This window comes from Tachysurus fulvidraco, chromosome 2 (genome assembly GCF_022655615.1).
Source record: "Tachysurus fulvidraco isolate hzauxx_2018 chromosome 2, HZAU_PFXX_2.0, whole genome shotgun sequence".
Lineage (NCBI taxonomy): Eukaryota > Metazoa > Chordata > Actinopteri > Siluriformes > Bagridae > Tachysurus > Tachysurus fulvidraco.
Window position 1 is genome coordinate 19,238,755 of NC_062519.1, and position 26,287 is coordinate 19,265,041.

The 26,287-nt window shown below is 38.1% G+C and overlaps 2 protein-coding genes across 2 annotated transcripts; both read left to right on the forward strand.

Annotated features, from left to right (window-relative positions):
- The first annotated feature begins 314 nt into the window (after positions 1–314).
- On the forward strand, positions 315–10,932 carry lpar3 (lysophosphatidic acid receptor 3). The gene is made up of 4 exons (XM_027171501.2): positions 315–333; positions 909–1,018; positions 1,692–2,453; positions 7,479–10,932. The coding sequence occupies exons 3-4, from the start codon at positions 1,712–1,714 to the stop codon at positions 7,802–7,804; spliced, it is 1,068 nt and encodes a 355-aa protein (XP_027027302.2). The 5' UTR covers positions 315–333; positions 909–1,018; positions 1,692–1,711; the 3' UTR covers positions 7,805–10,932.
- Positions 10,933–12,684: 1,752 nt separating this feature from the next.
- Positions 12,685–25,922, forward strand: LOC113658961 (atrial natriuretic peptide receptor 2-like). The gene is made up of 22 exons (XM_027171482.2): positions 12,685–13,012; positions 15,501–15,633; positions 16,591–16,714; positions 17,019–17,123; positions 17,284–17,386; positions 17,482–17,627; positions 17,831–17,903; positions 18,129–18,273; positions 18,351–18,437; positions 18,716–18,859; positions 18,963–19,084; positions 19,184–19,328; positions 21,504–21,552; positions 21,644–21,754; positions 21,854–21,973; positions 22,086–22,179; positions 22,460–22,547; positions 22,667–22,806; positions 22,907–23,059; positions 24,070–24,168; positions 24,311–24,402; positions 25,507–25,922. The coding sequence occupies exons 1-22, from the start codon at positions 12,919–12,921 to the stop codon at positions 25,609–25,611; spliced, it is 2,472 nt and encodes an 823-aa protein (XP_027027283.2). The 5' UTR covers positions 12,685–12,918; the 3' UTR covers positions 25,612–25,922.
- The last annotated feature ends 365 nt before the right edge of the window (positions 25,923–26,287 follow it).

A 26,287-nucleotide genomic window follows, 5' to 3' on the forward strand; every position in this document is an offset into this window, starting at 1 on the left:
ACGCCATAAATCAGCTAATATTAACTAGCTAGACTTTCACGTCTCATGTAAAGAACGGTGATCGAAGCCACTGTAGTCATCCAGTCTCCCCATTCTCCACTTAAGTAACTCATTAACATGACAATCTCATGTTGTTCATGAAACTCCCATGAGATCAGTAGTTTTAAAAATGCTGAAACTCATAGCCGCTCACACCTAGCATGTGCAGTGCATTGTTTTCAGGAGATAGTGGGTGCAGCGAATAATTAATACATTTGCCTGCATTTGCTTAAAGGCAGCAAAGGTACCCCTCCGGGTACTCCGGTTTCCTCCCCCGGTCCAAAGACATGCACGGTAGGTTGATTGGCATCTCTGGAAAATTGTCCGTAGTGTGTGAGTGAATGAGAGTGTGTGCGCCCTGTGATGGGTTGGCACTCCGTCCAGGGTGTATCCTGCTTCGATGCCCGATGACGCCTGAGGTAGGCACAGGCTCCCCGTGACCCGAGAAGTTCGGATAAGCGGTAGAAAATGAGTGTATGAATGAATGAATGAATGAATGAATGAATGAATGAAATCCTGTATGTGGGTTGTTCCTAACCCTAACCCTAACCCTGTAATGCGGTGTAAAGCTTTTTGGGATGTCCAGTTATGCAACAAAAGTTTAAACACACACTCTCTTTTACATATTGTAATGCAATCAGTGTGTGTGTGTGTGTGTGTGTGTGTGTGTGTGTGTGTGTGTGTGTGTGTGTGTGTGTAACCCAAATATTTATCACGCATCTCCTCTGTAACATGAATGAATATTCATATAGAGGAGCGGCTTAAAGACATAGTACAACGTCTTAGCACCAAACTCCACACCCACATGGTGACAGCCTGCGTCTTCACAACCATTGAGACTCTGTCGCTTTCACTCGTCGTCTTTTTAGCTTTCCAAAGAAAAACCAGGAAGGAGTTCGCATGGACTGCAAGATTGGAGACTTTCACAAACGATTGCGACAGATCAGCTCATGACCCGAGCATTCTGCATGTGTCACCGGTAAGAATCGGTATCGATTACGAAATTGGAGTACCGACAAAACCTTTGTGTATTTATTATGCTTTCAGTCTCTAAACTAACATCTTTTCAAACCTACCTTTGTTCAAAAAAAACTCTATTGTACTTTCTTTCTTTCTTTCTTTCTTTCTTTCTTTCTTTCTTTCTTTCTTTCTTTCTTTCTTTCTTTCTTTCTTCTTTTCCTTGTTTTAGTTTACTTTTTACTTCCAGGGTGTATCCAATCATTTCCAATGATATTAATCCGATTCAAAATTAATCTAAAATTAATCCAAAGAAACTTTTCATTTTTTCATTTCATGTTTTTTTTCATTTTGTTCTTTTTCTTTCTTTCTTTCTTTCTTTCTTTCTTTCTTTCTTTCTTTCTTTCTTCCAGGGTGTATCCAATCATTTCCAATCATATTAAACCGAATTAATCAGATTAAAAATTTATCTGATTTCTTGATCCATTCCAATGGATCATTATAATATAAATAAAGAACTGAAATAAGCTCTGCAGATACAATATGAAAAGGTTGGTTCAGGTTGAAACATAAAGAAAGATTCTGTATAAGAGTATGCTTTTTTTAAGTTGATCTGTTTAATTTTTTTAAACAATTCTATCTCATCTTTTGTTTGTTGGAGACATGTCCTTATTCTTTGTCATTACTTCTTCCAGAGTCATTTATTCTGTGCAAGATGTCAAGTCAGAACACATGTTACTACGATGAGTCGATGGAGTTTTTCTACAACAGAAGCCAACCGACGGTTGAAAACTGGGAGTTCACTCATCTCATAGTGCTTCGGGTTGTTGGTTGCCTCTTTTGTTGTTTCATCCTGGTGTCCAACGCAATGGTCATCACTGCTGTCATCACCAACAACCGCTTTCACTACGCATTCTATTACCTTGTAGCCAACCTTGCAGCCTCAGACTTTCTTGCTGGGATTGCATACGTGTATCTCATGTTCAACACAGGTTCAGTGTCCCAAACACTGAGTGTGCAACAGTACTTTCTTCGGCAGGGCCTTTTGGACACGAGCCTCTCAGCATCACTCACAAATCTACTGGTTATTGCTCTGGAACGCTACATCTCAATCATGAACTGGAAAGTACACAGTAACCTTACAAAGCGGCGGGTAACCCTGTTGATTGTGCTGGTTTGGATCATCTCCATCTTTATGGGTGCAGTACCAAGTCTGGGCTGGAACTGCATCTGCAGTATCGAACAGTGCTCCATGTTGGCACCAATCTTCAGCAGGAGCTACCTGATCTTCTGGTCACTTTTCAACCTGGCGGTTTTCCTTATAATGGTAGCCATATACCTAAGGATATATGTCTATGTGAGGAAGAAAACAACTGTCTTAAATGGTCATGCCACTGGATCTTTGAAACGCAAGAAGACGCCAATCAAACTCATTAAAACAGTGATGACTGTATTGGGTAGGTTTCTGTTATACTCTCTTAATAGAATTCAGCTTTTGTGCCATTCATCTGTATGAACTGCACTTTATCGGGTAGAACCACTACATTTTGATTGACCCAAACAAAATATAATGCAATTACTTCAATTAATTGGTTACTCAGTTTGTGATAAGTGATGATGTATGTCAGAAAACTCTTGCATCAAACGCATCATAGCATAGAGCAAGAATGACAACCACAAGGATTCCTATATGTAGACGGTTGATGACGTGATACTACAGCTTAAGGTTAATTACAAATTCAGTTGTAGTGATGTGAGAACCAGAGCTGTGGAGATAATCTTTGTTTTCAGTGCACCAATATGTAATTTTCATGTGCATGGAAAAAGAATTCTGCATTTTCAAAAACACAGGTGCTAAGGTTCATGTCCCATGTCCTACTCAGACATTTATGTTATTCAGTTTATTTCCACTGTGCATACTGAAAAATATCTATTTTCTATTCGAGCCTTAGAACAATGGCAGTCCATTTTTTTTGCTCTGGGTGTGGTGAGTTACAGTCACGTAGTTGCCAGGCTATTTAAATGCAGTGTTAGTCGTGTTAGAAAGAATTGTTAAGAAAAGATGATATTTATTTCCAGGTCAGAAGAGAGGGTGAATTAGTCTCCCGAATAGAACTGTCTGATAGAAACAGAAGGAGTCATTCCTAGACAATGACTCCTTTTTTTTGCGTGTATAATTATGTTGCAAATAAGATGGTGATTGCACTGCCTGCTGTCTGAACATGACAATTAGAGGGAATAATGTGTAGCTTCCTCAAAACACCTCAAAACACATAAATAGCTTACTTGAGTGTCATAATCTTTTGTTTTTGTAGGAGTTTTTCTTTTTTTTAACACTATTCCAACCTGGAGTTTACAGCAGGATGAGTTAACGTCTAAAGATACAACGATTCAAGTGCCAAAGTTCATTCTATCTTTGTTTGTGCCACCATAAGGGACGAAGGTTACATTAATCTGTGTCTCACATACAGAAAATCTGTACACTGTTAGAATGTTCTGTGTAAAGTATAAAACAACACAGGGTAATTTTTTTCACCACCACCATGGATTTGAAACCTTCAGCTTTAATGTGAAAGGTTTAACAAAAGTATAGCTTTAACTTTTTAGGAATTTAGGACAATAGTCCTCAAACTAATTGACAAAGGACTAATAAACAGTTTCATGGTCAAGTGTGGCCTATTTTTTCTAAGTGTTGAATTATGGGACCTTTCAATATGCTGTCCAAAGAGGTGCAAGTGATGAAGGCCATTATTAGACTGTAAAAGCAAAATAGACCTATCAGAGAGATAACGGGAAAGTTTAGGAGTTGCCAAATCAACATTCTGGTACAATCTTACAAAGTAGGAATGTAATGTGGAGCTCAGCAACAACAAAAGGCCTGAGAGATTTTTACACAAAGTCAAAGTAAAGTAGATGATCAGATAATTCTTTCCTTGATAAAGTAAAATACCTTCAAAACATCCGGTAATGTCAAGACTACTCTCGAGGAGGCAGGTGTTTCAGTATCACCCTCAAAGTCAACAATCAGGAGACACCTTCATGAATGTAAACACAGAGGGTTCAAACTACTGGCAACACTCAAGAAAAGAAAGGCCAGATTAGAAAAGATCTAAAAAAAAAAAATTCTTTAGACAGATGAAACTTACATGATGAACTTGTAGCTGAATGATGGGAAGAAAGAAGGAAAAAACTTGGCTTGTGACCCAAAGTATACTTGCTGATAGAAGTAGAAGGATGTATGTAGCTATGCTTTCTGCTTAGATTCAGTCAAATCAAGATGGATAATGTCCTACAACATACATTGAAATAGTGTTTTTAATGCAAAGAAATACAACAGTCTTAACCGGTCACCTGACCTCAAACCCGTTCAGCATGCTTTTCACTTACTGGAAATAAAACTCCAGGTAGAAAAAGTCACAAACATGCAGTAAACGTGATCTGCTGCAGTAAAGGCCTGGTGAAGCATCTATTAAAAAGAAACTCTATATTTGGTGGTCCTTTTGTTCCAGAACTCAGGCAGTCACTGGACGCAAGAGTATTAAAATAATTCGTATATTATCATTGTGTTCATTTGTCCGACTCATTTTGTGCCTTTTATATCAGAGCAGTTTTACAAAGATAGCAGCTATAAACCGAGACATGGAAAACCTACAGATCATTAACAAGCGCAGACACTGGAGACTCCATTTAGAGATGATAAAATAACTTATTTCTCTGCATATTATCATTAGTGCAAGATCATGTGGGCTGCATAGAAAGGACAAATCGGAGAGAAGCACATTAATATGAATATGATTACTGCTGGCACTACAGAGTGATGCTGTTTTAAATAATTAATTAACACCTTCTGATGAATCAGATTAAAGAATTCGACAGCACTGTGGTCTAAAACTGATTCTATACGGATGAGAAAAAAGTCTGCTGTTATATAACAAAAAAAAGTGGGCTATAAACTTTAAACATCAAGTTTTTTTTGTGTGCTTTGTGATTTTTCAGTAACATAAAAAGTTGCTTTTTTTGGTTTTATAACATTCTTTTGTGGAGGAAACTTTATTTATATAAAATGTATGAATATGATTCGTGGACTTTCCACTATATTAAACCTTAAATGGATATTAACTGTTAATATTTAGCTAATGCATGTTGGCAAGTTGCTGTGGTATAAATTAGAGGAATAAAACATTTAGGATATGCTATAATAGGATATAATAATCATTGGGGTGGTATTGCATCACAGTAGCAATAGAATTTAATAGAAATAGTTTCCTGATGTCTCTTATTCCTTACACAGCTCGAACATTCCTGAATTGCTGCAATTGATAAACGTTCTAGATAACCACGGGGCAGTGGAAGCTCTTTTTATCTGACATACTTGGTGGCTATTTGAAAGAGTACTACTAAATAAGTCATTTCTGTCATGCTGATCATTTTAAGACAAAAAATATATATGTTTTGTATCAGAATTTAGAAGCCATTGCTTTAGGGGTTAAGCTTTAGGATTTTGGTACCACAGAAAACATCAAGTTTCATCAAAATGCCTTCAAACTGAAGTGCCACATGTGCAATATGCATTCCTTGCCTTTTCCTGCGGATATTTTATTATAAGATTAGAGGGATTGTAGCTTACATGTGGCACATATGAGCCACAGAGGATTCCCCAATTGATGTGGTTATGTTGTAAACTTTTAACAGCTAAGCTTTTCAGTCTAGTGAACAGTGCTATAGTTGTGTATATTGTATAATTGGGCTAAATAAGCCAGATTATTGCCCTTTTAAATGTATAAAAGTTTAAGTATTTCTGCTTTATAGTGTTGCTGTACAGTGTTGTGTTCAGCTGCTGATTTGTACTCAGGAACAAGGAACAACAGTTTTTTTCCTGAACACAAGCCCCTACATGCTATTCACCACTGATTTAGGTACATTCTCTTTAGCTGACACCATTTTTTTGCATCTTGTCTACATCTCTGTTAATAATAAGTTTCAGTGACAATAAAATTCGAACGAAAAGCAAAAAGGTGTTTTCTAGGGAGAAAAAAGCTAAAGTTGAATAAATACCACTTCACAGCACATTCGTCCTTATGTGTAAGAGAATTGCTGTTATATTCCACACTTCCTGCAGAAATGCTCCAGATCTTTTTAAATTACGAGGCGATCTCCTATGCTATAGAGATTGTTGTAGCATGTGGCATTGTGACCGGTGTTTGCCAGATATTCCTGATGTTCCTAAAATGTTGCTGTCTGTAGGCATCTTGGCAGACTCCCTGATGTATTTGCGACTTGTTGTCAATTTTGGATGGACTTCCTGTTCTGGATGATATCCCAGTGTTGATGATGAGCTTCACGGTGTTCCCTGGTACATTTTTACATTCATGGCATTTGGCAGATGCCCTTATACAGAGACTTACATTCATCTAAGATTTATAAAATTGAGCAACTGAGGGTTAAGGGCCTTGCTCAGGGGCCCAGCAGTGGCATTTTGGTGGACCTGGGATTCAAACTCGCAACCTTCTGATCAGTAGTACTAAATCTTAAACACTGAGCTACATCATCTCTTTTTTAAAATGTTTAATCATAGTTTTGAAAACTCTCTTGTACTGCTCTCTCATTGTGGACCAGGACTTCAGCAGTCAAATAAACCAAAAAGAAAATTCCACAGAATGAGAAATCCTACAATCATTATTTGGGCTTAATCAGAACTATTTCACTGACTGGTGATTATTACTGTGGTAACTTCTTTTGAACAATCTTTCCTAGGTCCTAGATCCTTGGATGATAAAATAGTAATTTATTAAAAATGGGATGTTTGACAGGCTCTATTTGGTCTGATGGTCAGATCATTTGGCCTTATAGTTTCTCCCTAAATGGAGATGCCTGGCAGAGTTGGACTAGTTCTCCTCAATACAGTATATTGCTTACATTGCTTTTCTTGCTGCTGAATAGCAATCCTAGGGCACAATGCTACCACCACCATGCTTGACCACCATCATTGAGCAATGTTTTCACCTTGGTGTTAGGTTTCTGCTGAACATTATGCTTTGGCATTAGACCAGTGGCTAAATTAGAGACTCATCAGACCACAAAATCTACAAAATCTACAAATTCTGAAATTTAAGGTTCTCCTTTTTTCAGCCAGCTTCTCTCTCTGCCATTCTTGTCTGAGCACTTAGTTTGGCCTTGGTAGAGATTTTGCGGTTCACACACTCACACACTATGGCCAGCCTATAACCTACCATATATAACATACTGTATGAGATCTTAAACATTTAGTTTTAATTTAGATAAGGTTAAAAAGATTTTAGAACCTCTCTCTCTCTCTCTCTCTCTCTCTCTCTCTCTCTCTCTCTCTCTCTTTCTATCTCTCTCTCTCTCTCTTTCTATCTCTCTCTCTCTCTCTCTCTCTCTCTCTCTCTCTCTCTCTCTCTCTCTCTCTCTCTCTAAAAAAATACTGAATACTGAAATATCATTGTTTCTCCATCTTCCAGGGGTTTTTGTGATCTGTTGGACACCTGGCCTTGTGGTGCTGCTCCTGGACGGCTTAAAATGCGAACAATGTAATTTGCTGAAGTTTAAGCGCTGGTTTCTTCTTCTGGCTGTCCTCAACTCTGTGATGAATCCTATCATATACTCCTACAAGGACGATGAGATGTGGACCACCATCAAGAATTTGCTGCGATGTGTCTGTAACGGCACCCGTCGCCAGAGGTCATCTAGGGTCAACACTCGTACTACCACCTCGACTACAGAAATGAACACCAGTATTCGTGTTTCAGAGGAGAAAAACACAACACCGGACAATTTGAAGACCTAAGAGCTCTGCTTTGTTACATAGGTATTGATATTCAGAGCAGTGAATTGTTATGTACAGTTTTTGTTTCTTATTTTAAAATTCTTATGCAAAAAAAAAAAAAAAAATCCCACCGGTTGTTTTAAATAGTGTGATTTGTTATTAGCAAGAGACTTAAACAATCATTAGACCCTGGAGAGAATGTCAGAAAATAAAGCCCAATCACATTTTTTTTCTTTTTGACCTCAATAATCTGTTAGTACATTCAGGGTTTTTTTTTTTACAGTGGCACTGCAGTTGTATGATATGTTAACCTTGAGCCTGAGTTGAATTTTTTTTACTATTATAATTATTATTATTATTTTATATATGAGGTACTTCAAGTCAGTGTCTTTTAAGTCTAACAGTTTTTATGATATCTGTAAAAATGAAATGCACAAATAACCAGAACTATGGATTTATAACTACTGTATTTTATTTTAAAGCTAATTGTCTTGGTGGTTGGTATAAAGTGCAATTTGTTCATACAAATGTATTTCTCAGTTTTATGTGGACTCAGCAAAGGCCACAAAGCCAGACGTACGTTAAGAGCGATCTCCACTGTGTCATCGACTAGAGGAATAGACTGAAATCTTCAATGTATCAGAGACCAAAAACAAGACCTGACAACAAGACTAGACAATTTCTGTCTCATTTAGAGCTTTAATACGAGCCTTTAACAAATCATTAATTCATGCATTCAAGGTTGCAGTCCTTATACACCCTTACACGGGAAGCCAGTCTCTTGCAGGCTTTTCAGACTATTATTCAGTTCTCTCTGCATGCCGTGACAAGTCCCTACGATATGTTATTACATCTACAGTCATAGTTTTACCACGCAAAAAGAACTGTTGTGCAACCTGCATGAAAACATATACGGTAAGACAATCCTGCTTCTCGTGTTTAAGCAAGTCTTTCCCACATTCCCATGTAGTAAAGCTAATATGGTCATCGGCACATTGCAAGGACAATGCTGTAAAAAAATAAGTCAGCAATCAAAGGATTTCTTTTCTTTGGTGTTGCATTTAGAATCCGAAGCAAAGAGAAACACCAGTGCAACTGCAGGCATAGCTGCAAACCTGTTTTTCCTCTTTAGTCGGTAGGATGGTCTCAGATGCGTTAGTCATTACACAAGTCTGAAGCAATGCTTGATGTGGCTGATTATGAGTCTGGCCGGTAATGCAACATTCTGGGTTATTGCATGCTTACCCTATGCCATGCCGTACTAAATCTCATGAGCTTTTGTACAGAATATTGTCGAATAACGACCTTTACTGTCTCTTTTAGAATTAAATTCCGAACCTTTTTAGCATGATCTCATGCAACTCCTCATCATGTGAGTCATGTCAATTTGTCACATTAATATAATGCATGATTAAGCGTATGTAAAGACTGTAATTAAGACCAACCGCAGACTGAAGGCCAGACGTGAGAAAATTTTCTCTTAAAATCTTCTGCACACAAAAAGTTTTGACATACAGAAGAAAAAAAACCCACAATTTCCTTGCTTACAGAATCATTCGGTGGGTTGTATCTTTAGATGTCAAGGTGAATTGATCCTTTTGAGTCTGGCTGCTTTCCTGTTCACTATAATTTCCTAATTGACTGCATTCAGAGAGAAGTTCTGATGTTTGGTTGCTATGGTACCTCTGATGTATCTATCCAGTGAGGATAGAAGAGCAGAGCTTATCTGAACAGAACCTCAGAAATAAAAGCAGAGACAAACACATTCCTTTTACATTTGCGCACAGATCAGACTGCAGATAACATGCTGTCTTGAAAAAAAAAGAAAGGGCATAGTTCTAGCATGTCCAACATTGCTCAAAGGAAATGTATTTTCCCATGCTAAGTGAGCTCGGTACAGTAAGAAACTTAAATGAGGAACTGTGCCATTCACCGGACATCCCCTATGTTCCCTGTGTGACCGCATTAAGCATCCAGGCAGTTCTAGTCCACTAAGAGATCACTATTCCACTGAACACAGGTTTGCTCCATGATATGTCTCCGACTACACCTTCTCTGGCTCATGCTCCAACTAGTCTTAAGAAAGCTTGTAGCTTAGGGACAACCTCACTCACTCAAACCCCAGACTTACCCATTTGTAGTCAAGAATTTTGTCCCCAAGAACCACATTCCATCCATGCCATATTATGAAACTTCCGTTGTTGATAATGGAGAATATTTCCGGTGCTCAGCCAATGACATCTCACCTCCTGAATGTCTTGCAGACAAAACATTTCACCACATCCATGTGAGAGCAGGTAATACAATGTGTACACACATTCCAGCTGCTCTGGGACCCACTCTAAAAAATGATGTCATGAAGAGGTCCCAAACCACGACACCTTCTGTAGTCTCACTATTTATTTTGATCTAATCCAAATTGTTGCTTACAATCAGAGTTAGTCTTTTGTACCAACCCCAGGCTCCTGGGAGAGTTCATTACTTCAACCAAAAGCTTTTCAGGACACTGAAGACATTTCCAGTAAATTACATGCATAACACACTTACAGTATGCACTATACGGGTGTTTATCTTTGTAATGCATTTTAGCCCATGAGTCACCACTGAAGGTTGAAAAGTGAAAGCACCTGTAACTTTATTCAGATTTGTCAGACAAATGAAGATTTTAAAGACAGACCGAACTCCCGCCATCACATAAAGAGCTTCCACGTTTTTCTCATCGTGTTCTGGAACTGCTAGAACTGAACCACAGCCCCCCCTGGAGAACAAGGGCAGTCCAACGTACCTCATCTTTGGGTTGCACGAGTATGTTTCTCCAAATGAACTTAATGTATTTAACATACTTGCAGTGCATGTATTAACTTCAAATGTATACTGAAATTGTATTCGAAACTATTGTTAAGCAAAATAATGTTTTGCTTTGTTTTTTTTTTAACTAAAATTATTGGAGTGCACAGAAACCACATGAACAATATTAGTAGTTTGCTGCAAGGCTGTTGTTGGCGGTAATTAGCTTTTTTTTTACATTATTGATTAAATCCACCAGGTTCCCCAATCATCTTCACTTCCCCAAGGTTGCAAGGTTCCTACTGTTGTTCTTATACCTGAACACTGTAAATAAACTAGCACAAGGATCCACACACCTTTAACCTGAGTCTGACTTATTTTTGCTTCATGTTCCATTTTATAACTACTTAAAGCTTAAATTTTGGTCAGTATTACATTTACATTTACAGCATTTAGCAGACACCCTTATCCAGAGTGACTTACAACTGAGCAACTGAGGGTTAAGGGCCTTGCTCAGGGGCCTTGGTAGACCTGGGGTATGACGTGACCAATAGGATAACTGTAGCTTTATTTTGAAGCTAAGTGTAGCATTTTGGGTTTTTTTTAGACATATTGAGGTAAATAGTGTTTACCCTCTAAAATGGTAACCTATAATCCCACAAACCCTCCCTGAAACCAGTTTAGGACAGAGCTTGGTCTGAAGCAACAGTTCCTGTAGAAGAACTGAACTGAAATCTGAAGCCTCTCCATTTAGCCTCAGTGCCTGACCTCACTAATAATCTTATGACTGAATGGGAAAATCCACACAGCTACATTCCAATATCTAGTGAAAAACCTTCTCAGAAGAGTGGAGCTTCTTTAGGGCGAATGTGTGTGCGATGGTTTGATGGCCACAAACCTTCGACCATATAGTGTAGTGTAGAAAGACACATTATGGTCATTATCACTAACCTTTATCATTATAACCACTAATTACTTACACTGCTTTAAAAAACAGTACCATGACCTGGTTAGATATTTTATATAACATAATTGTTGGTCAGCAGCTGTTACAAAAATGAATGATAAAAGATCCATACAATTAATTGTTGTGAATTAATTGGTTTATTATCGTAGTTTAATCCCAGTTGTTTATTTAACACTAATTTGCATAATCCTTGTCAAGTTCTGCTGTAAAATGACATTTCATTTGTCCATTCATTTAAAAAATGTTTTATCATGGATACAGATGCAGTGGATTCAGAGCCTCTCGTCAGACACTGGATTAGAGACGGGGTATCGTCGTACCCTTGATGGGAAACTGATTCATTCCTATTGGCCATTTAGAAAAGCCAGTCTATCTACTGGCATGTGGAGGAAACCCACAGGGAGAAAAGTCCTAATATTTTATACGCAGTTAATTTCGGGAGATTGTGGTCAGTGTTTTGTTATACATGTCTATGTTAACTCTTTAGCTTTGGACTCAACATGTGCCCCATGGGACCACACTTGCACCCTGATATACCCTAATATTATACATTAAATATGTAGTTTTAATAAGTATTATTCTTTAAATATGTAGCCTTTATAAGTTGAATATTAGTGCTAGTGCAGGCTGAAGGTCAGTTTCCTATCCTTGGGAGAGTGGATGTGACTGTGGATTAGTGTGGGCTCTTTGCCTGATTGAATAATTAGAGGGCTATCAAGGAAGAAAAAAGTGGAGAGCAGTCAGCAGCTGTTTACCAAGTCAGTCTTCACCAAGAACCCACAGTGATGAGCAGTTTCCAATGGCTGTGTACAACATTCTGGCTTTTGACTTCCTCCTGGTAAGCGTTGTCTTGAAAGTTTCCTGGTTTTGTGTGGTTACAGTTGGGATACAATATTCATGTTAGGGAATTCTTTAAGACACAAATAACCTTTGTTTAGATAAAATCAAAGGATGTATTTTTATAATGTGGTTTTATCTGCTTTGTTGAGTTACTGAGCAAAGCACAGCACAGTAGAGTATAAATGATTAAATTGGACAGGTTCTGGCTTTTGTTCCTGTGTCACTAACACTTGTGAGCATGAAGAGTAGCTTAGTGAATGCGTCTTTGTGTCCAGTATGCTGCCATTGACAGAGCCATAAGGTTTTGCATGCAGAGTCAGCATGAAGGACATTTCCTGCATATTTTAACTTCTTTCCTGCTTGTTTTATAGTTCGTAAGCTTTATTTTGTTGAACATGTATACTTATATGATTTACATGGTATAGATTAACAACAACAAAAAAATACATGTCTGAGCACAAGCCATATTGATTACTCTCTGATGAAAGTAGCTTTTTTTGGTATAGAAGACTTACGATTTCATTAGGTTTCTTTCCAGGTTATGGTAGTTGAATGTTGGCATGACTTGGACAATACTGAATATGACTGCTGGCCAATAACTGATCCAAATGATTACAACATGATCAGCTGTGGAGGTAAGTATAATGTTTTTAGATAAATTCATTGTATTTATCTTCTGAACTATTTGCGTATGGTTATTGTTTTATTTTTCTGCATTATTCCCTTACTTATTGTTTACTCTCTCATCTATCGACTTTTGTGAGGTACAATTTGTGACTACTAAATGTTTCTGATGCACTGTTACAGACTGTAAATATAAAGTATACTGGGAATCTTCTTTTAGTGCACAGACCTCTCAGTTATGCCAGATAGAAATACCTGAATAAATGCATACCCACTTCATGCATGCAGCGCAAGCTGAGTGTAACTGCAGGAAAATGGCTAACCTAGTGTATTTTAGTAGAGAGAACATTATCAGGTATCAAACAAGAAGTAAATTAATTGATAAAAAAATGTACTTGTTAGAAATTTAAAACTGTCAAAATGAAAGGTATTTAAAGGTGCGGTGCACGATGTTTGAAAGCCAATGTTGACATTTGAAATCACCAAAACAAACACGTCCCTAACCCAAATGCGTGTCACCCCTGTATTGATAGCTCCGCCCCACACATATATACGTAACCCAGGCGACTATTATGGTGGAACCTGCTGGGGTGGCTGGCCGAGGGTAGATTTTTAACCAGTAAATGAACACAATGAGTAATACTATGGTAATACAGATGTGTTTATGTAGTACTGTGTGTTGTAGCGTGAAAGGTTTAGCTCCGTTTCACGCGGAAGACGACGTTCAACACCTAGAACCTGAGGCAGAGGTAACGGCAGGTATCCGCCATGTCAATGTATCACTTTCTGTTAATGTCACACATGCACACTGAACACACTCTCCGCCCCATATTGACAAGACAAGCCCCTTTATGCTAATGTGTCACATGCGCACTGAACACTCTCTCCGCCCCATATTGACAAGACACGCCCCTTTATGTTAATGTCTCACATGCACACTGAACACTCTCTCCGCCCATATTGACAAAACACGCCCCTTTATGCTAATGTCTCACATGCGCACTGAACACTCTCTCCACCCCATATTGACAAGACACGCCCCTTTATGCTAATGTCTCACATGCGCACTGAACACTCTCTTGCCCCATATTGACAAGACACGCCCCTTTATGCTAATGTCACATATGCGCACTGAACACTCTCTCCGCCCCATATCGACAAGACATGCCCCTTTCTGCTCATTGGCTACACATTTGTTCTGTTTGTCGCCCGACTCAATTTTCTGAAGCATTTTTCAAACATCGTGCACCCCACCTTTAATATTTGACTACATTTTGACTACATGTTAAACACAAAATAGTCCTGAACATTTTATTTCTGTATTAATTAACAACATCAAACTTCCTTATTTCAGTTCATCTGCTTGAGGTTTTACTTGTTGGGGTAAAATTAAATTGTTTCCTGTACAAGTGCCTATAGAAATTCATCATACCCCTTTGAAATTACTTTATTTGTCATACATCCTAGAATCAAAACCATTAAAAAATCATTTGCAGCTGTATTTACAAATCGTGTCTTACTGTACAACATCAATCTAATGAAAGTAAAAAGTAGAACACCAAGGTTTGAAAAGTTATCAGACCCCTGATTTAAACTTTGTAGAGACACCTTTTGCTTCAATTACAGCCAGTAATCTCTTTGGATATGTCTGTACTAGCTTTGCACACCTAGATTGAGGAATATTTGCCCATTCTTCCTTGCAGAATTGCTCAATTTCAGTCAAATTGTGTGGTGAGTGGCGGCATCTACTTTCTCTCCGATCCTGACTAATCCCCCAGTCCCTGCTGAAGAGGAACACTCCCACAACCTAATGCTGCCACCACCATGCGTCACAGAAGGTCTGGTGTGTTTTGGTGGTGTGCTGTTTGCTTTTCGCCCAATGTACTGCTTGGAGTTCAGTCCAAAACGATCAATTTTGGTCTCATCAGACCATAACATGTTTGTGAGATGACATCAGAGTCTTCCAGGTGTGTTTATGTATAGCACAAATGAGACTGAGCGTGGCACTTTTTAAGGAAGGGCTTCTGTCTTGCCACCCTGTCATACAGGTCAGCTTTGTGTAAAGCTTGTGAGATAGTTGTCACCTGCACAGACTGACCAATCGCAGCCAGAAAGCCTTGTATGTCCTTTAAAGTTGCCTTTGGCCTCTTGGTTGCTTCTCTGATCAATAGCCTTAATGATGCTCTGTACAGTAAGGTAGAGGTAAAGATTTTCACAGGGTATGATGACTTTCTATAACCACTGTATGTCCTTTACAGATACAGTATACAGTAGCAAGAATTTTCTCTATGACTTTCCATCATCAGAGGAAATTCCTGCCTACTTATCCAAGTAGTTTTCAGAATAAACATATTGGGTTATTGGGCTAATAAAAATAATACAATAATTTATTGTACAAAATTGTGTTCTTATGTTTTCTAAAACAAATGTGTCATAAAAGTGAAAATTAGTAATAAGATGAAAATGAAGAAGAAAAGTATGAAAATGTTATTTTTACAGGGTTAGAAATGGCCTGGGTGCAGCGTCCTCCGGAGAAAGTCACAGATGGGGAAGAGTTTAATGTTACCTATTCTGTCACAGCCTCAGATTCCTTTTATGAATATGCAGTCAAGAATCACATCTTACATTTCAGGTGGGTCTTCATCCATCTGTCCATTCCATATTAATATAATTTACTTGCTCATAAAATCATTGCTCCATCCCTGAAAACATGCACAGTTTACAGTAGCATTGAAATTATGGTACACAATAAAGCCTTGAACATTTACAAAATTTGTAGTTTTCTTTCAATTGAAATAAAGATAGATTTCCATTTGATTTGCACAATATCTTTAACATTTGAAGGTGCAGAATTTAGAAAATGTATTGTAAAAACAATAGAAAAAAAATAATACAAATAAAATAATAATAATAATAACAATAATAATAATAATAATAATAATAATAATAATAATAATAATAATAATAATAATAATAATAATTATAATAATACAGAAGTCAGACGTTGGTTGCTTGATTATGGCTCCATCCATCCTGCCTTCAACCCAAATTCTCCACTACCTGGTGTGGGAAATCGATGCTAACACCACCATGTTTCTTTCTGAGCATGGAGTTCTCAGGTAATATGCAGAGTTTGGGACAAAAAGTCTTTGTGCCATGATCAAAAAGCCAAATGTTTTTTATTTTCTTAAAACCTGTTTCTACATGATATCATCAGTAACATTGTTTATTGTTTTGTTAAAGTTTTGTGTTTTAAAGGCTTTTTGTGTATATGTTTGTTCCTGTTATCTAATGATAGTTAAGTACAGTGTGAGTACACAATACTTCTGTGACGCAATGCTTTCTGTTGAAGATCCAATACCTCTGCTCTGCTCAAGTCCCATTCCAATTCCCTATTCCCTGTAACTCTAATCAAATAGAGTGTATGAAATTCAAGGTACTCAGAAATCATGCCCTTCAAATCATGCCCTTATAAGCACTGAACCCCCTTTCGCAGAAGAAAACACATTTTATTTTCTCAAGAACATTTTACAGCATTTAATCAGAGGTCCCTGCATAATGCCAGCTTTTTCTTGCATTTCTCTTACAGTAATGCTTCAGAGGCTAAAAGATTTTGTTATGAACATGAATGTCCCTCTAACTGGAACAACGCCAATGAGCACAACTGCTGTGTGTATCATGCCAACATCCATTCTTGTCCCCTTGGGCTTATGGTCAGTTAGCCCTTATGTGCCACTAATCTAATCTAGTCTAATCTAAATCTAATCAGCTAATTGTGTATAATGTAGTAATATGACTATTAATGAAGAACAACTAAACCTTTTTCTATATTTTTTGTTTTTGAATTTTTAATTTCATGTGTATTTGAACATCAAGAATGAAGCTTAAGCTTGTAGTTATACATCAATTCTAGTTTTACATGACAAAAACACACACATTGTAGAGCGACTGGATTAACATTAATCACTTGAATACTGTAATATAAAAGACAACATAAGCTGCTGTTTATTGTCACAGAGAGGCAGAGGGATTTGTGGTCCATGGATCCCAGATGACGGCGAAATAGTCACTCATACTGTTTCTAAAGCCGGCAAGATGAGTCAGTTTCTCTGGACCTCAAAGGTGACCAAACAACTTCAGTGTCTGTGTTCATTCATGTTTCTCTTACATTTAAATGTAATTCCAAAACGATCTTGGTCCACATACGACCGTTATGATATTCGTCAAGTATTCATCATAGGATAAGAATCACAGTAGATCGATTACGATTCTCATTACACAGGTGGTGCTTATGCACTTGGGAGTCACCTCAGTCATTGCTCATATTAAGGTAGGACAGATGCATGCTGCACTGGAATCCAAGGTGCTTGTCGTTAGCACCCAAGGTTGGTGGTCTTTCCATTTGGGCCTTTATCTTGTTGGGGTAGTAAATTACAAAAAATGTATCTCAACAGTGTCTTTGTCTATCTCTGTGGGTCAGTGTGCGGAGATGACGTCTGTGAATTAGAGGAGAGCTGTCTGACCTGCCCTGCAGACTGTGGAGTCTGTCCTATGGCCACGTCCATCAAGGTCGCTATTGGACTCCCAGTTGCGCTGATCTGTACTGGCTTTGTCTTAACTGTAGTGGTGAGGAAGCTCAAATAACACTACTCTCAACATACATGCTATTACATTCACTACATATTTTACTCAGAGTTGTGATCAATTAAAAAAAAGCATCTTAAAGAATACCCAGTATATCAGCATTAGAATATCATTAGCAATAAAATAGCTGTATTACAAAATCTTACGTTGTGTGTTCTAATGATTGCACTTTGACCTCTCCGTAGTGGCTGCAATATCAAAAGCAGAAGATGTTTTGGGATGAAAGTTGGATAATCAATTACAATAATATAATGTTTGGTAAGATCTTTAAGGACTATAATAAATAAATAAAGTTCTCCAGGAACTATTATTGTGCAGTGAAATCAGTCTGATGAACACAATTTATTGTACGTCTTAATTGGTAGATGAACACACAGTATAGCTAAAAAGGCATGGCAGGGAATGTGCTTGTGTGTTTATCAGACTGGTTTGGGTGTAAAATAAAGGTTTCTCAAGATAGTAACAGCTTCGTGGTGCTCACAGGCAAAGCATGCTACATGGGCTTCTGTAGCACAACGAGTCTACAGCCCATAAAGAGCAGCTCCAGCATCAGCCGAGCCACAGATGTTACAGTATGCACCGTTGTGAACAGCAACTTCAAGCCAGGTTTCATTCAGCCAGGCATCTAGTGAGTAGTAGCAAGTTATTATATTTTCATGGAGTCTCGTGTAAGGTGGAATCCAATCTGCTTGTCTTTCTTGTTAGCGATGGAAGGACAGTGGCTGTGAAACACATCCAGAAGAAGCACTTTACTCTCTCTAGCACAATCCGGAAAGAAGTGAAAGAAGTAAGGTGAGTAACCCTTGATGCTTAAGACTCAGTAATAATTTCAGTCAGTGAGTTATAGCAGTATAAACAGTATGTAAACAGTATGTAAAGATGTAAGGCAAAATATGGAATTTCCAAGTCCTTTAAAATAAGAAATGTTAGAATCTGTAAGTCTTTGATTTAGAAAATGTAAGTCTTTGATTTATAAATAAAATATTTCTTTCATTCAATATCACATTTAATTCATGGATCCCTTTGATACCTATAAGCCTTATTTTCACAAACCGGTTGTTCTAAATTAGGGAACTAGATCATCCAAATCTGGCTAAGTTCATCGGAGGCTCCATCGAAGTCCCGTATATTTGCATCATTACCGAATATTGTCCTAAAGGAAGCCTGGCTGACGTCCTTTTAAACGAAGACATCCCTATCAACTGGGGCTTTCGGTAAATCAGCCTTCATTTATTTGACCATCAAATATTTTACTGATGTTAAAATGTTGTACAATAAGTGCTTTTCGTTTGTTTCTCTGTTTCTGTTTTTCTTCAGCTTATCATTTGCCACTGATATCGCCCGGGGAATGGCTTATCTCCACCAACACAAAATATTCCATGGAAGACTTCATTCTCGCAACTGTGTTGTTGACGATCGCTGGGTCTGCAAAATATCAGGTAAAAAAAAACACTTTTCATTTTTGTAGTGTTCTCATTCTAGGCTTTGTGTGTTCTCATGAGTCATGATAAATACCGAATTCTTCCATGATTACACAGACTATGGTTTGATGGCCTACAGAAAAGAGGACTCGGAAGCGTTAAGCAGTACTTTCCACTGTGGAGACCTGTGTCGCATTTACTCTGCGCCTGAAGTATTGCTGGGTAACTCCAGCACCAACACTGCTACAGCTGATGTGTACAGGTGAGAAATATGAAGTGAAGTGACGTGACGTGACATACGGCTAAGTACGGTGACCCATACTCAGAATTTGTTCTCTGCATTTTAACCCATCCAAAGTGCACGCACACACACACACACAGAGAGCAGTGAACACACACACACACATCGTGAACACACACCCGGAGCAGTGGGCAGCCATTTATGCTGCGGCGCCCGGGGAGCAGTTGGGGGGGTTCGGTGCCTTGCTCAAGGGCACCTCAGTCGTGGTATTGCCGGCCTGAGACTCGAACCCACAACCTTAGGGTTAGGAGTCATACTCTCTAACCTTTAGGCCACGATGTGACAAAACCTTGAGTGTTTGTGACAAAAAAAGTGACTTTTGACATGTATAATGTCATCAATCGATAGAGATTATATGTATTACTGATATTTCTGATGATTACTGATTATTTCTATCATTAATAGGTACTTTTAGACCGGAACTTTTAAAAATAAAGGTCATTGCACAGCTGTCTGCTAGGTGGTGCTGATCCCAAAGCTCGCTATCTAGCGTTTCTTATTTTTTCTGCATTGGTTTACTTAAAGTTCTCTGTTACTTCCCGCCTCTCAAAAAGTGACTGGCTACACTAATTTGCCTTGTGTGTACTTGTGCAACCCATCAAGGGTTTATCCTACTGATTGTTCCTGAGATCGAACCTCACCAGGATAAAGCGGTTACTGAATATTACATATGAACAACCCTTGTACTCGGATGAAAATATTATCTTTAAACTTTCCTGGGGAATCTGGGTAGCTTGCTGTAGTTTCTCATTAACAATACCAGTCATATACATCTGACTTCATGAGCTAGGAACACCCTCAGGTTGTCGTGAGGTCGGTCACATGACAGGTCCTCGGGGTTGACCCAAGATCTTTCTTCAGGAGAGTCAGCTAGGTACTGCAGCCGTCTCCTCTTGCTTTAGGAGTCCAGAATGGCATGAACTATGTACAGTATGTATGACTGGGAACCATCGACCTCTATATACGGGTGGCGGAGGGGAAGTGGTGGTGTTGACTGTGTTGAAGGTGCTGTGTGCAGGTTTATGGAGTGAAGTGTGGAATGACAAGGAAATGTAGTATGTTGATGGTAATTGGAGGCGATATGTTACTAATGACTTGAGTGCCGCCAGAAGGTATTTTGAACGAGCCTCGAGGTTTTGTGATTGCGTCTGTCGGCTTGGAAGGGGAGGGTGCAGGTGACGCCATTACAATTACCTTTGTAGTAAATAGCAGATGCTTTTGTTCACATTTACATTTTGCTTAAAAACAATCATTTGAATTTACAGACATATATACGCTAAACGCAGTGCTCTCAAGTTTTAAAGGCAGGAAAGAGTGACATTTCCAACTCCCCAGCAATTATGACTGGTGTTTATTGTAAGTGTTTGTTACCTTTTTGGACCCCTTTATCATGTGTAATGTTGCTCCCATATAAAACAGTTCAGCACAAGCCCAGACATGTTTAGGGACATGATTGTTTAGGGTCAGACGAGCTGTTTTGTGTTGAGGTTTTGTTCAAACCGACCATCGACAATACTCTCTATAATGAATATGGGGATTTTTTTCCATTGGTTGTTGTGTTAAATCTTACCCAGATACAATAGTGCTATTTTCTGATTGGCTATTGTGTAGCCTCTTCTTTTGATTGGCTGATAAGTGTCAGGCTCGACTAAGAACTCCAGGGGAGACGCGCTTGGTTCCTGCCCGTTTCCATAGAGACAGCGGTGCGGACTGATACGTTTTAGGCGCTGCGGCTTATTAAATGTGATAAATAGTCAGTTTTTCTGCATGACAAATACGATGTGTGGTGAGAGAGCATGAGACAAAAGACCGACATGATGACTGTCACTCTCTATGCGTGACACGACAGTCCTGCTATACATCTGTCACTATCCAAAACTATTACAGTCTTGAGTCAAAATTAGTTAAGTATCACTTTTTGAAAACTTTTTTTTTAAAGATATTTCTCTGGAAAAAAAAGTATTGATTGAAAAAAGACACCATGATTGTACATCTGGCACATTTTTGTTTGCAAATATATAATTTATTATGTAAGCGCCATACTGTGTCAGTCCTGTGTACGTAATGGATCTTATGAAACAAAGGATAAAATTCTGGTCATTGTGTGAAATCAATATTTTCTTTTCTTATCTCTAGCTATTCTATTATCTTGGTGGAGATAGCCACACGCAGCGATCTTATCTCAGTAAGTATCGAGGTGTTGAGTAATTGATATTAGACAAATATTGTAAAACTGTAAAAACCAGAAAAATGTTTTTCTGTTTCTGAAATGGCAGCAGGCACAAACTGAACCTGTGAAGGTTGATATCATATGGCGTCCACCGCTTCCTGAACTGAAAGTCGGGAAAGCAGACAGCGATTGTCCTAATCAAGTGGAGTACTGTGAGGTTTGTTCTGTACTGGGGATTGAAATACATTTCCTTTACTACATGTAAAGATTTGCTCTGTTCCTTTTGGATAAAACTTGTGCATTATCATAACTGTAGTTGATTAAGAAGTGCTGGTCCCATAATATCACCACAAGACCAACATTTGAGCAGGTGAAAAAGATGCTGGATAAAATGAACCCACACAAAGTCAGTCCTGTTGATATGATGATGAACCTGGTAAGTCTGTAATGAGTCAGCATTCTCACACACACACCTATATCATAAACATTTGATTTGTTTCGATCTGCAAAGTAAATTCTTTAATTTACTTTTTTTTTTGTGCTTCTAGATGGAAAAATACAGTAAGCATTTGGAGGCTATTGTTGCTGAGAGAACCCAAGATCTTCTCCAGGAGAAACAGAAGACAGACCGCCTGCTTTATAGTACATCCAGTGTGCTTTCTCATTCCTGCTTCACATATCAAATTAAAACAAGCATCAGGTTCCTAAAGTGACTGGTCATACAGTATGTCTGAGCAAATTCTCTCGACGCCATCTAGTGGAAAGATAAATGCTGCTCTTGTTACTGCAAGTTCAGTATCTCAGACAGCAATACGGTTAAATTAATACCTCAATATATTCATCAGGTTACATTCAATAAAATCTTCTGCATACAAAGATTAATTGTGAATGGTGAACCATGTGGGCTTTCATTATGTGATAGGCATGCTACCTAAACCAGTGGCTGATGACCTTAGACAAGGACGCACAGCGGAGGCACAAAGTTACGCTAGTGCTACTGTATATTTCAGGCAAGTGACACAATAATGAGCGATTAGCTCGTACTGTTAAATGTAGGTCCATGGACTGTACAAGTTTAATCTTTTCATCATATAATTACATGCCTTTTTTATTTTCTTCTTTTGGGCAGTGACATAGTGGGTTTTACCCAGCTCTCGGGCTCCAGCACCCCTCACCAAGTAGTCGATTTCCTCAATAAACTTTACACCACTTTTGACGACATCATTGACAACTACGACGTGTACAAAGTAGAGACTATCGGAGATGCTTGTGAGTCTGGTGACATGAAAATTTGGGCTGTTTTCATCTCTAACCATTTGAGACGCCATTCCTAACTAACTTTTTTTTTTCTTTTTTTTTTTTCTTTTAGATATGGTAGTATCTGGTGTACCAAATGAGAACGGCATCAATCATGCTGGTGAAATTGCCAGCATGGCCTTGGATTTAATCAACGTTTGCCATGCGTTTAAAATCCCACATAAGCCTACTACCCAGCTGAAGATCCGAGCCGGCATACACTCAGGTCAGCATACTGTATGTTACGTAATAATAATAATAATAATAATAATAATAATAATAATAATAATAATAATAACTCCTTAAATTGCCTCCACAACAGAATTTATACTGATCTTATACTGCCTTGTAAAATCCATTGCTGACTCCATCATGACTCACTGGTTTATGTCTATAGAACTAGACGACATGCACAAAGTACTGTTATGACATATCCTCATGAACATCTACAAGAATTATTATACAACACTGTACCACACTGTACTTTACTATCACTGGACTGATCCATGTTTATATCGCTTTGGGACGGCTACCATCAAGCATTCTTTTGGTAATAAAATGCTTTCTGTTTCGTTTATGGGTTCTTTCACTGGTCCTTTCCAGGAAAACTGGATCATTTTACCTTTGCATGCCAGAGAAAAGTTTACCGTCTAATCAGCCAATCGTGTGTCAGGAGCACACGTGGACAGAATCATTTAATTCTTCTAATATTCATGAACTAAAACAGAAGAAACAAACAAACAAAAAAAAAAACCATATATGAAAAACTGGAGACAAAATAACAGGAGACAAAAGTCGTGCACTCAGCAGAAACACTCATGAGACAACAGGTATAAATAGGGAACGTAATAAGAGAGACATAATGTCTGTAAAATATTAATCCGGAACATTCTGTAAAGCTTATTTAGGACAATGTTAATTGTTAATAGCACTATACACATTGAATAGGATGTAATTGAACATACTGAGCAGGTGTGCATAAGAGGTGGGTACGGATAATGTCCTCACGTGTGCATAAGATAAGAATCCGGCATAAGTGAGTACATAAAAGAAACAAAAGCACACAACACAAGACGAACAAACCCTGCCGAAATGCCCCCTGGTGTTCAGGCAGGGAATTGTCCAAGTCATCATGACATCTGTATGATTTTATGCATTGTAATGCTAACACACAACTGGCTGTTTGAGAGACCGGTGAGTGTGTGTACTGAAAGTGTTAGTATCTGGCTTTTACAGGGCCTGTAGTGGCTGGAGTGGTTGGCACCAAAATGCCACGCTACTGTTTATTTGGAGACACTGTGAACACAGCATCCCGCATGGAGTCTACCAGTGAAGGTGACGAAACAGGAGTCCATTGTTCAACACACACGACTGCCATTTTAGACTATTTCTATAATCACTTAGAGTTTAATAAGAACATAATACTGATATTTTTCACATCAGTACTTTTGCATTGTTTCTCTCATGCACATTGCAGCTTTAAAGATTCAGTGCAGTGAATCTACAGCTGATCTGCTGCACACTTTAGGAGGATATGTTCTGGTCTGCCGCGGCACTCTGAATGTGAAGGTAACGTACATGTAGCATCCGACTTTCACTGATTTTATGGGTCTGATTGAAGGAAGATTTCTATTCAGTATTTGTTTATTGTGCAGAAAAATTCTCATCAAAATAATGCAGCTCTTTTGTAGCTTTTCCTTGGTGTTTGGCAGCAAATCAATATAATCAGTACAATATTAATAGAAATTATGGTCTGAACAACAACAACAACAACAACAACAACAAAACAGTCTGCAATGTTAGTTGTACATGATTTCAGGGATTAGGGATCTATTTTAAGGTGGGTCCCAAGCATAGTACTGCATTTGACAAAAGGTCATAAAGAAAATGTCTGAATATACGATAATAAGTGTTTAATTTAGACCAATAGACATAGATTTGCTCATTAGCATCTATCAGACAGATCCGATACGGATCGGTGTATTAAAGAAGAAATTATACATCACAGTTACATGGCTAGCTTGTTGCTTACAAAACTTAACATTCATTCCAAGTGCCGAATTCCCACGTTTGTGTTCAGTCAAATGCTGCAAAAGATCTGGTTTTGCAGCTGAAGAATTAGATCGTGCCTTCTTCTACAACTGTAATTAATGGTGCTTGCAAAGCAACATTCTTACTATCCTGCATATTCTTCCGGACAAAACTTCGGCGCGTAACTTGTCCCGCAGCTTTTGTCCTAGAACCATGAATGACATGGACATATCAAATCGACCAGCTCGTTGAGGAGAGGTGTGCTATGACTTTTCTAAGTGATCCCAGTACCGGTACTTCCGGTACCGGGTCTCAAAGTGGTCTTTTTTCCCATAGACTCCCATTATAAATTTGTAGGTTTATAACTCGCCAAGCTTTTGAACTATCTACACCAAACACGGCCAGCTTCTTTAGGGTGATACTCTGAACAGAGGTTTAAAGTGGTGTACCGACTGGCCTTTCAGTTGTCCCGCAGCCCTGCCCCCAAAATATGCAAAATCAAAATTTAGCACAACATGGACATGTGACATATCAAAACACTCAGCACGATGATGAGAACTGCCACGTGCAAGCACCATTCACATTTTCTTCAGGAAATGTACATTCTAGTTATTATTACCACTCTTCTGTCTGTTCTTACAGGGCAAAGGAGACATGACAACCTGGTGGCTGGAAACAAAAAGGGGCCCCACAGAACTACTTAATAATAAAGAGCCACAGAACGGGCCAGTCCCAGTTAGCAACTAAACACAAACTCGCTGTCTTGTCCTGTATTGGTCTGATTATGTAATGTATTGTACTCTAATCTGTATGCATGTGATTTATTAATCCAAACTGTGAGGTGATGTTTGTGTACTAGAAGTATCGATTTTGAATAATCACCATGCTTTAGATCCGTCTTTGTTGTTGTTTTGTCAAAATGTTATTCGATATGATTTATTTATTTTTAAAATTTACATATAATAGTTAGCTTTTTTAAATATATATAGAAAAAATGAGCCACATTTCTTCATGCCATCATGCATTCAGAATATATAATATTATAATAAGTATTGTGCTGCAGCTTGTTGATAAAAAAGTTTTATGACTAATTGCTATTATTATTGTATGCTATTGTATTTACATTAATAAAATGTTTTGATCTAAGTGTTAGACTCTGCTACAATGTTACATAGATGTATAATAATAATAATAATAATAACACTAATAATAATAGTGATTTGTTTATTATTAATTCATTTTTTTTTATTTAATAATCATCTGAGTCTTATATCATCTCAGTCCTGCTACAGAAAGTTCACACTCAGAAAACTAAAACCATAAAGGATCCTAAAGTGTAAAGGAGTGGATCGAAATATCTCTTCACTTCACCTTATTTTCCACTTTTTGCTTTATTTTTTCTTATTCAATATACACTACATGG

Excerpts from the sequence above, each read along its gene's own strand:
- LOC113658961 (XM_027171482.2), top strand. The coding sequence starts at position 12,919 with ATGGTAGTTGAATGTTGGCATGACTTGGACAATACTGAATATGACTGC. Across the intron at positions 19,085-19,183 it reads CTGGGTCTGCAAAATATCAG|ACTATGGTTTGATGGCCTAC; the intron begins GTAAAAAAAAAC and ends ATGATTACACAG. Across the intron at positions 24,403-25,506 it reads GCGGCACTCTGAATGTGAAG|GGCAAAGGAGACATGACAAC; the intron begins GTAACGTACATG and ends CTGTTCTTACAG.
- lpar3 (XM_027171501.2), top strand. The coding sequence starts at position 1,712 with ATGTCAAGTCAGAACACATGTTACTACGATGAGTCGATGGAGTTTTTC. Across the intron at positions 2,454-7,478 it reads AACAGTGATGACTGTATTGG|GGGTTTTTGTGATCTGTTGG; the intron begins GTAGGTTTCTGT and ends TCCATCTTCCAG.